Raw genomic sequence first — 10,934 nt, 5'->3', positions numbered from 1 at the left:
TAAAATTTTTAATTAATTTTATGGTTTGTATACCAAATTTGTTTGCAGTAAATTTAATAATGGGGATTGATCCTAGAGATTTCTTGTGTTTTGTAACCGATAATAAAATTTGGTGTAGATAAAGCTTTTCTTTGGCACCACATCGATAACATGACGTTTTGTGGAAAATTTCGGCCAATTCCGAAAAGTCTACGAAATTACGTTTAATTAATTCTATGGTTTTATACCAAATTGGTTTGCAGTAAATTTTATGATGGGGATTGACCCTAGAGATTTCTTGTGTTTGGTAAACTATAGTAAAATTCGATAAAGAATATGTTCTTCTTTGGTATGAAATCCATAAAATGTGTTACTAGGGGAAAATTCGCCACAAATTGGACAAAAAAGAAATACAAACCAAATAGACTTAAGAAAAAACATGGAAAGTTTTTTTTATTATTTTCTTCATCTTCTTAATAAAAAATATACAAATATTTGCATTATTCTTATAAATATATATAATATATAAATCCTTAGGATCTTAATTAGAAAAACACATATAGAGTATATATAAATTTTCATTTGAATTACTTGTGCATTAGTATGTTATGCTTTTAATGGAGTTGTGCACATCAAAACAAAAAATATATATTCTATAATTTAGTTGTTTTTTTTTTGTATGTATATAATAATAATAAAAAATAATTAAAAATGAGGTAAAAATTAGACATAAGAGATGACTACGATTTTTTAACGTACTATGTATAAATATATATGTATATGACACTATAAGGTCATCGATCATTCAATTCAATTGTATAAATTCCATAAAGAAATTTGACTATCCATACCGGCCACAGCCATAATGGGAGCCTTCCACATGGCCACCGGCCCGGTGGAATAGGCAATATCCATGATGGCACCTGATTTATGTTCTGTCAACACTGCCAATGGCCGTAGACTCTTCCATGAGAATATACGCACCCGACCATCCCAACCACCGGCACAGAACACCTTTTGATCTTGTCGAATTTTGATGCAATTTATGCCGGGATTTTTTAGGGCTATATCTGAGGAACGTTGAAACCGCATTGTTTGTCTTTGATAGGAGAAGGTGGTTATTTTGTCACCTAAAAAAAAAATAAATAAAGATTAGAAAAAAATTAACTTTAATTTATGAATGAGAAACCTACCTGGCCCTCCAATCACCCCTCTATTTGTTGCTGGATTATAATCCACAGCCATTGGATCTGGCTCGATTTGTGCCACATCCACAACCATACCCGAACTAAGATCCCATGTCAGAAAATAACCACTCTCATAACCGGCCAGACAAAATATTTGCGACGCATGTTCGAAGGGTTTCAAACAATTCAATGTACCCAATTTTTGCTGGGGTAGCTGTTCGGCAGGAACTAACATTTGCACCGAATTCTCCGGATCCGTGGTATGCAAAACACCAATTGTATTCTCATCACAGGGATAGAACAGTAATGGGTCCTCTTGATTGTGGGCATTATTAAATAGAACGGAACGACAATAGCCCATATAATTGGCCGGCAAAACCAGCTGACGTTTATAACCGGTATTGGTCATTTGCCACAGTGTGATGCGGCCACCTTTTTCCTGAGATATCAGCAGTTCATCATCGGTGTGGTGTAGGGCAGTGATGGGTTCCTGATGTCCCACCTCAAAATGTAAACTGGAACGATTGGTGGAAAGATCCCAGAGGAAAATTTTACCTTTGGTGGTGCCGGCCAGAAGACGTTCGTTGCGATGAAAGCACAGGGAATTGACAGGGCCCATTTCAGCACATCTTAGGGTAAATACAGGATCAGGTGGAAGAACAGCCATGATTTTGAATTTGATTTTTTTTGTTTTTTGTTTTCAAAGAGCAAGTGGGTTAAAATGCGACTTTTTTTAAGATGTGGGGAAATGTCATATGTGTCTCCATCAAGTGGTGGAGACATGTGTTCATTCACCAGGACTGGTTATTGAATACTTGAACGATGCAAAGTACAATGCCGCTTCTTAAAGTTTTAACGGCGTTACGGAATTGGACGAAATAGCTTTAAAACGTATGTGATAAAAGTCAGAATCAAAACAAACAATGATTAGTTAGTATTAGTGTCTCTTGGGTCGAAAATCGGACCGAATAGGGGAATCAAAACAAATGAAGCGATTAGGGCTTGCTCAACAACAATATCAACTGTTCATTCCCGAAGATAACAGGGTTGCTTTAAGTCAAAACAATGTGACTGGGCAAAGAACAGGGTGGTTCAGAGATTGTGACTAGACAGAGATGTGACTAGGTGACACAAAAAATGCAACAAATTAAATTTTTAATTTCTACAAGTGGGTTAAAATGCTCTTCTTCGTTTTTGCTATAAAATGTGTTCAAATGGCCATAAAAACGTTGTTTGTTGGAAAAATATGTAGGGGGCGTAGCAGAGTAATTTTCCACATGTTACGAATAGAGGAATGGAGGAAGAAAATGGCTGATAAAGACCAAAATCAAAATAAAGATGGTGTTTACGAATAAGGGAGTGACGCATAACAAACGCATACTAGCGGTTATGAGCATAGACTAATTTAGCGGGGTTTTACATTTATCGGGATCGGGATTAGTGTTGAGAGTTTCTCTCTTGAGAGAGTAATTAGAGTTGCGCTTTTTTTAATTTTATAACAAGCGTACTTTTTGTTCACAAGAGGTACGAATTGCCATAATCGTGCCAAAACAAAAATTAGATTTTTTTATTATTCGTGAAAACATTTACGCATAAATTATAACATATATTATTTATGCAAATAACTGATATAAATATTGGCCAATATTTCTCGATAGTTATGATTTATTATCATTTGAAGTAGAATTTAGGTACCTTTTCGTACTTTTTTATTCCAACCTGTGGTAATGTTTTCCAACTCAATTCACAATTTACCAATGAGAAAGAAAAACTCTCAACACGAATCCCAATCCCGATAAGTGTAAAACCCCATCGATTTTTCGATAACACATCGAGTAACCGTTTAGTTGTTTTAACGGCGTTCAAAGCGATCTGGGCTAGCTGTGTAGATATGCGGACAAAAACACCGGTAATCATACAGCTGCGGTGTCCGAGTGGTTAAGGAGATGGACTTGAAATCCATTGGGTTCTACCCGCACAGGTTCGAATCCTGTCCGCAGCGAATTGTTTTTTTTTTGCTCATAAAAATATTTTATTTTTTTTTGTAGTACAATTATTGAGATACAAAATGATGGGGCTGAACCTGGAAATTTCCTTGATGGTTCTTTGATATAGAAAATAATCTTATTTGCCACCACATCGATAACATGACGTTTTGTGCAAAAATTTCGGCCAATTTTGGAAAGTCTAAGAAATTACCTTAAAATTAATTCTATGGTTTTTATATCAATTTGTTTGTTGGAAATTTAATGATGGGGATTGAACCTAGAGATTTCTTGTGTTCAGTAACCAGTAGTAAAATTTGATGTAGAAAATTTTCTTCTCCTGCACCACATCCAAAAGTGAGGAATTGTGTTAGAATTTTGTCAATTTTCGAAAAGTCTTCGAAATTGACTTTAAATAATTCAACGGTTTTATACTAAATTTGTTCGGGTTCTTTTTTCTGATGGGGGTTGAACCTAGAGATTTCTTTTGTCTACAAAATTACCTTATACCGAATTTCTTTGCAACAAATTTAATGATGAGAATTGATCCTACATATTTCTTGTGTTCAGTAACCTATAGTAAAATTTGATGTAGAAAATGTTTTTCTCCTGCTCCACATCCAAATAGTGAGGAATTGTGTTAGAATTTGGTCATTTTTCGAAATGACCTTTAAAATATTATATGGGTTTTTTATACCAAATTTGTTTGCATCATTTTATTGATGGGGATTGATCCTAGAAATTTCTTTTGTTCAGTGACCTATAGTGAAATTTGATATAGAAAATGTTCTTCCTTGCTACCACATTCCTTAAATGGATTATTGTGTAAGAATTTGGCCAATTTCGCCAGGTCTATTAAATCACCTTTAATTCTATGGTTATTTGAGGGACATGTTTTTGTTCTTTGTATTGCGTTCCCTCAACGTGACGCACAAAGGCCATCTTGTCTACTGCACACAATTTCCCAAAACAATATATAAATAAATCTTTGTAATTTTGCCAATTAATTTTTTTTCTTTTTATGCTGAGACAGTTGGCATTTCTACTTGAACATTGTTAACAATAAATTAAAAATACACATTTATGTTTTTTAAAAACTTTTGTTGGTATATTATTTTTTTAAATATCTCTTCAAAAGAAGTGCACAAAATCATCAAACACAAATAAAAGTTATTTTTTATTTTATATATTATTAGCTTAATAATACAATATCATTTCAAAACAGACATTTCCTTTTTTCGTCTTGGGAAAAAAGGCCGATCTTTGAGAAAACATTCATAAGTGGAAATACTTTTTTTAAATGTACTTGTTTTTTTTTTTGTATTACAAATTTTGGGGGGTGTTTTAGCTTCCTAAAGAAGAATTAACAATTATTAATAAAAATTAAAAATTCGCTCGTTTCAAATATGGTAACTAAGAACAAAAAATAAAGGAATTTAAACACATAAACGACGATGCACGACGACGACACAACATCATGTTTAAAAATTGCAATTTTACAACTTAGCTCTGGTCTTGACACCAATAGCCTCTAGAACACCACATTCCTCCAAGTGCTTGTACAGTATGTCCAAATATTCATCGCGATGTTTGATCATGTGGGCAGCATGTTGTGACTTTTTCCAACATTTAAATGTCACCTTGATATTGGCCCGCTCCCAATTTTCACGCACCGCCTGATTCGATGCTGGCGGACCGATGGGATCATTATCGGAAACAAAGAACAGGGCAGGTTGTTTTAAGATGGTCGAATGGAACATTTGACTGGAACGCATATAATGTATGGTGGCTTGATTGTGGAATGTTTTCAAGTGGTAGCTGGGAGGGGGAGGGAAAGAAAAAATTGGTTATTAGATTTATGAAAATAATTGCAAAGTATAAATATCTACGACCGGATTAAAAAAAAATAAAAAAATTAAAAAAAAATATTTAAAAAAAAATTATATATAAAAAATTTTGCCAAACAAAATATCTACGCCCGGATTTTTAATTTTTTTTTATCTAATATTTTTTAAATAATTCCGAGTTTCTAATTTGCTTTATCTCTCTTCATACTCACAGGGTATAGTTTCTAAGGGCATTTTGCATGCTTTGATTTTTCGGAAATATGGACTTGGGTACACCCACCGGAATTTCCGTTATATCGGCAGCACTATCCCATATCTGACAGACAATGCGATCCAAAATTTGCTTATAACGTTCCATGTCGCGTGACATTTGCAACATTATTTCACCCATTTGATAGGCGCCCACGGAGAAGCCATGCACCACAATCGGGGCATACGATTTGTTGTTTTCCAAAAATTTAATGGTTTCGGAAGCCACCACTTGGGTACCTTTGACGGGCCACAACAATTGCCAGGGTGTTATGTGTACGACCATAACATCGAAACCCAATTCCGTATAGACTTCGGCATATTTTTTTAAGTGTTTTTGTTTGGCCATTAGCCAGGCCATCATTAGGACCAAGGGGTTGCCGGTGGGTTTTTTGAATCTGAAAAAAGGGATTTTTTTTAATAAATAAAAGAAAATTTTGGGATTTCGGGCACTTACTCCAGAGAATTGTTATCCACCTCACTTTTGAACGGCTCATTTGTATAGAGGGTCATATTTTTGGTTATTTCTTTCGACGAAATAAAACGCCGATTTTTTAACGGCGCCATGGCGTTCTAAAAAAAAATTGGGGGGTGGGGAAAGAAGAAAAGAAAAATTAGTAAAACGAGACACGCAATAAGAAAAGAAAATTTGAAAAATTAATGTAGCCATGCAACTGAAGATATTTACGTTGGAAATTGTGAAAAAAAGAGAAATGAAAAGTGAGAGATGAAAGGCGGGTGGTTCGTTTGCTTTTGTTGTTCAATTGTTACTAATTCCAATAAATTGCCTTTGCATAGGCCACAGGTGCACAACACAACAAAATAATTCAGCTACTAGAGATCAACAAATAAATGTAGTTTTGAAAACTGATAACAGTCAAAAGATAATGACAAAAAAAAAATTATGGCAAATGGCCCAGACTTGATCGAATATGAAAGAGTAAAAAAATCTATTTTTTTTTTTTTGAATTTTCTTTGCTGATAAGCCTGCTTATCTTTTGCGATTATCCAATCGAACTGTTTGTTATTGATGATATTTTTTCATTGTTATTATTATTGGCCAATGATAGTCATTCGGTGCACCCACGATGTCAAAGTTCACAAAAAAAAAATAAATAAATAAATAAAAAAATACAACAACACTTACACAATAAATGCCTCTAATTAATTGATATAATTTATAAATAATCACTAAGCCAATACATATATAAATATATTCTTTCATTATTAATAAGTTTTTAATATTATTTCGAGTTTTTTTTTTTGTCTTCTTAAAAAAAAAATTTTGAAAAAAAATATTCAATTCCACTTAGATACTAAAAAAATCACAACTATTCTTGGAGAAAACTATATAAATAATGGGCTAGCAATTTTGCTCATCAAAAAAATTGACTGACTGGCTGGCTGACTGACTGTGTGGGCTATTAGTTACAGCATGATCAGCGTAGCTTCGCAAAAAAAAATTACCCACAAAAAAGGTGGCATGTAGTAGTAATTCCGACTCAGAACACTAAGAGGAGGGCGGCTGCACATTGTGAAAAAGAAAATAAGGGAGGGGGCGGTCGACCCCATGACGATTGGCTCAATTAAATAGTTTATTTTTTTGTAGTTTGTCAAAAAAAAAAGAATTGTATGTTCAACGGAAAGAGGGTGAGGTGGGGTATCTAATAAAAAAAAACAGGGAGGAAACCAATACCACTCTTTTGCCAAGAATTTTTTAATCAACACCTGTTCAATACCCGATTGGAATATTAATTGAAAATCAAAATAATACCAATTATTATAACTAACTTTACTTGGGACATTTAATTATGTATTACCCTGTATTTTAGATGTCCATACAAGAAAAAACACCTGTTAAATACTCTCAAGGAATATTAATTAAAATATTAATATTAATAAAAAATCAAAATAATACCAAATTATTATAATAAGCTTTACTTAGAGGTTAATTATGTATTACCCTGTATTTTAGACATTAAAAAAAGCAACTTTTAAATACTCTGTTGGAATATTAATTAAAATATTAATATAAATGAAAAATCAAAATAATAGCAATTATTATAATTAGCTTTACTTGAGACATTTAATTATGTATTACCCTGTATTTTCAGATGTCTATACAACAAAAAAGAAAAACGAAATAAACAGCATGTCATATGCGCAAGGTAATTTGATATTTTTGTAAACCGCTGACACAAGTAAGATGGTCTAGCTCCCCCTCCCTCTCCACACTTTCATCCAAATCCAACCTTGGTTCTACTCTCGATCTCATTTGCCATTTGTTGGAATTTCGAATTATGATTTTTTTCTGTTGTCAACAAAACGTGACTTAACTTTCATTCTCTCGGTCTTTCTCTCTTAGAACATTATTAAGATGAGAGAGCAAATTTAGAAGAAGAGTCAGTTTTACATCTCTTCCTGAGAGTAAACTAATTGAACGGCATCATTTGTATTACAAAAAAAAAAACTGAACAAAAACAATTGTGTAAAAGCTCAACAAGTTGGGTCTTTTATGTTTTTTTTTTTTTGTGGCCAGGACTGGAAATATATATTTGAAAATCAGTAAAGAAAGAAAAACAAAATATATATGGGGGCTATATCAAAATCTGAAGCGATTCAACAAAACTTTACATAATTCATTCTGTCCTTAATTTAGTGCGCAGAAAATCGGAAACAAATATATATCGGAGCTATATCTAAATCTGACCCGATTTCAATGAAACTTAACACACATCATTCTAGACTTAATTCAGTAGGTTGAGCAAAATTTTGTCTCAATCGGACAAACTTCGGACGATAGTATATAGGGGAGCTATATTTATATCTGATCCGATTTCAACAAAACTTGACATACTTCATTCCATGTCCTTAATTTAGTGTGCTGTGCAAAATTGCATCTCAATCGGACAAACTTTGGGGATTTGGTGCGCCATTTATAGAAAATCTGACGAAAATACATATGGGAGCTATATGTAAATCTGTTACGATTTCAATGAAACTTAACCCATATTATTATAGACGTTGTACAATACGCTATGCAAAATTTCGTCTCAATCGGACAAACTTCGGACGATAGTATATAGGGGAGCTATATCTATATCTTATCCGATTTCATCAAAATTTCGTATACGTCAATCTGTCCTTAATTTACTGCGCTGTGCAAAATTTCATTGCAATCGAACATACCTAGGCGTTTGGTGCACCTTTTACAAAAAATCGCAGCAAATATATATGAATCGATTTCAATGAAACACTTTACACTTTATTACTACATACACTTTATTCTATACTCAATTCAATATGCTCTAAAAAATGTTGTCGCAATCAGTTAGTTCTTGGAAGTTTGGTGTGAATTTCCTTAAAATCGGAAGAATATATATATATATATATATGGGAGCTATATCTAAATATCAACCGATTTCCACAAAATTTTATATACATCAATCTGTGTTTAATTTGAAACGCTAGGCAACATTTTGTCGCAATCGAACAAACCTTGCGAGTTTGGTGTGCCATTTCCATAAAATCGGATGAAAATATATATGGGAGCTATATCAAAATCTGAAGCGATTTTAACAAAACTTGGCATACGGCAATCTGTGCATATTTTAATGCGATATGCAAAATTTCGTCGTAATCGGACAAACTGTAGTTATTTGGAGCCAAATTTACACAAAATCGGAGGAAAATATATATGGGAGATATAACAAAATCTGAACCGATTTTAATAAAATTTATTACTCGTCATTCTATGCTAAATTCGATACACTGTGCAAAATTTCATCACATTCGGTCTGACTTTGGCTACTTTGGTGTCAAATTTACACAAGATCGGAGGAAAATATATATGGAAGCTACATCAAAATCTGAATCAATTTCAATAAAACTAAGTTCATGATATTCTAGGTTCAATGCAGTACACTGTACAGAATTTCATATTAATCGGACAAACTCTGGTTATTTGGGCCAAATTTACACAAGATCGGAGGAAAATATATATGAGAGCTACACCGAAAACTGAACCGATTTCAACGAATCTTAACACATATCATTCTAGTACGCTAATGCTAAATTCAGTACGCTATGCTAAATGTTGTCGCAATCGAACAAAACCTTGGGCGTTTGGTGCACGATTTACATAAAATCGTACACAAATATATATGGGAGCTATATCTAAATCGGAACCGATTTCAACGAAACTTAACACATATCGTTCTAGACTCATTTTGGTACGATGTGTAGAATTTCATTGCAATCGGAAAAACATTGTCTCATTTAGATAATGGGTGAAAATAGATTCATCCGATTTTTTGGTGAACCCAAAAATGTTACATCTCTCCGATCACATAGAACCAAACGCATCAGCGAAGATAAAATTGGAACATATATTACTACTGTAGTTTATATTAGCATCTATGGAGCATCTCTTGTATATATGTACCCTCCTCGTTCAATATTTTGCTATTTTCTTTACTGGTTTAATCTGAATATGTTGAATATTATTTTAAACAAATAATCTATACTATTGTTCCGCATCAATATAAGCAGCTGTGGTATTTTTGACAACATCATTCACGTCATGTCAACAAAAAAAGAAATGTGAATTTTTTTTTCATCTTCTATAATGAGTTTCAAAGTGCAAACATATATTAGATGGGTGATAATCGCTAAGATTTACATATATATATATATATATACAAAATTGTGCCGGTTGAATTAACAAAAAATACAAATTATCTGATATGAAAAAACAAAAAAATAAATATACAGTTCACTATAAAAAAATATTCATAGATTAATAATATAATAATTGTAAGCTAATTGAGGGAGGAGGTTGGGAGGTTTGTACAGGCGGGGATATTTTAATTACTAATAAAAAAGAAAATTTAACAAATTTTGAAACCCGCTTCCATGACTAAATTACCGTGAAACCTTTCACAGTTCACAGTGTTTGTGTTACCCGACTAGAAATTTACATATTTATGTACATATATATGTATATAAAATAAGAAAGTTGTAAGGTAAAGTTTGCTTACATGATGCACGAGTCTCGATATTTGAGTCTGCAATGGCATATTGAGGCTTGAAAAATTGCGACTGAGTTGTTGTTGTGAATGGTTTGATGCTGGCAGCAACAAGCTTGATGTCATCGGACCTTGTCGTGTGTGTGTATATAATAAAAATTAAATTTATTAATAACAATTCATATATTATTATTATTCTTATTATTGATGTACCGAGTGTGTGCGGGAAAGAAAAATTTACTTTGATAACAAAAAAAAAAGAACTCTGGCAAATATTATTTTGAAAAGGGGCCAGGGATTTTCTTTTGGAATTTTTTTTCGGGGATTTTCTTATTATCAAAGATGAATTTTGATTTAAAAAACACACACACAGTTACACCATATGATAGACAGTGTGATATGTGAACTGAGCTTAGGAAAAGGGGCACTTCAAGGCTCCCAAATTCTTTGAAAGAAATACATACATACATATCCAACAGTCCAATCTTATATTAAACTAATCATAATAACTATTACTAATATACGAGATAATTTTTTTTTAATTTCAAAACCCAGAAAGAATTAAATACAAATTTGGAACCCAGTGCAGTAGTTTTATCTCGCAAATCGGTGGTGACACTATTCAATTACCTATTGCAGCATAACGTTGCATCTTGAATT

The 10,934-nt window shown here is 32.8% G+C and overlaps 3 protein-coding genes and 1 non-coding gene across 5 annotated transcripts in view; 1 reads left to right on the top strand and 3 right to left on the bottom strand.

Moving 5' to 3' along the window:
- LOC133333528 (organic cation transporter protein) overlaps positions 1-10,934 on the bottom strand; it is a 102,991-nt gene that overhangs the window by 53,113 nt on the left and 38,944 nt on the right. The gene's annotated exons all lie outside the window — the stretch shown is intronic.
- LOC133333477 (guanine nucleotide-binding protein subunit beta-like protein 1) lies at positions 760-1,833 on the bottom strand. The gene is made up of 2 exons (XM_061541796.1): positions 1,173-1,833; positions 760-1,109 (listed from the first exon to the last, which is right to left on the bottom strand). The coding sequence occupies exons 1-2, from the start codon at positions 1,831-1,833 to the stop codon at positions 790-792; spliced, it is 981 nt and encodes a 326-aa protein (XP_061397780.1). The 3' UTR covers positions 760-789.
- Trnas-uga (transfer RNA serine (anticodon UGA)) lies at positions 3,087-3,168 on the top strand. The gene has a single exon. It is a non-coding gene; the product is annotated as a tRNA-Ser (tRNA).
- LOC133333470 (uncharacterized) lies at positions 4,638-10,381 on the bottom strand. 2 transcript variants are annotated; one of them, XM_061541787.1, is made up of 4 exons: positions 10,287-10,381; positions 5,705-5,820; positions 5,211-5,645; positions 4,638-4,969 (listed from the first exon to the last, which is right to left on the bottom strand). In XM_061541787.1, the coding sequence occupies exons 1-4, from the start codon at positions 10,323-10,325 to the stop codon at positions 4,648-4,650; spliced, it is 912 nt and encodes a 303-aa protein (XP_061397771.1). In that variant the 5' UTR covers positions 10,326-10,381; the 3' UTR covers positions 4,638-4,647. The 2 variants fall into 2 exon arrangements, with proteins under 2 accessions (XP_061397771.1, XP_061397772.1); XM_061541788.1 differs by lacking the exon at positions 10,287-10,381 and adding an exon at positions 6,395-6,460.

Source organism: Musca vetustissima, unplaced genomic scaffold (assembly GCF_032173495.1).
Source record: "Musca vetustissima isolate MV318-11 ecotype Yass unplaced genomic scaffold, APGP_CSIRO_Mvet_v1 utg20336, whole genome shotgun sequence".
Lineage (NCBI taxonomy): Eukaryota > Metazoa > Arthropoda > Insecta > Diptera > Muscidae > Musca > Musca vetustissima.
This window is presented reverse-complemented; position numbering and strand designations above follow the sequence as displayed.

Coding starts and splice junctions, on each gene's coding strand:
- LOC133333477 (XM_061541796.1), bottom strand. CDS start 1,833: ATGGCTGTTCTTCCACCTGATCCTGTATTTACCCTAAGATGTGCTGAA. Junction 1,110..1,172: donor AGGGGTGATTGGAGGGCCAG/GTAGGTTTCTCA, acceptor TTTTTTTTTTAG/GTGACAAAATAACCACCTTC.
- LOC133333470 (XM_061541787.1), bottom strand. CDS start 10,325: ATGCCATTGCAGACTCAAATATCGAGACTCGTGCATCAT. Junction 5,646..5,704: donor GTGGATAACAATTCTCTGGA/GTAAGTGCCCGA, acceptor CCCTTTTTTCAG/ATTCAAAAAACCCACCGGCA. Junction 4,970..5,210: donor GCCCTTAGAAACTATACCCT/GTGAGTATGAAG, acceptor TCCCCCTCCCAG/CTACCACTTGAAAACATTCC.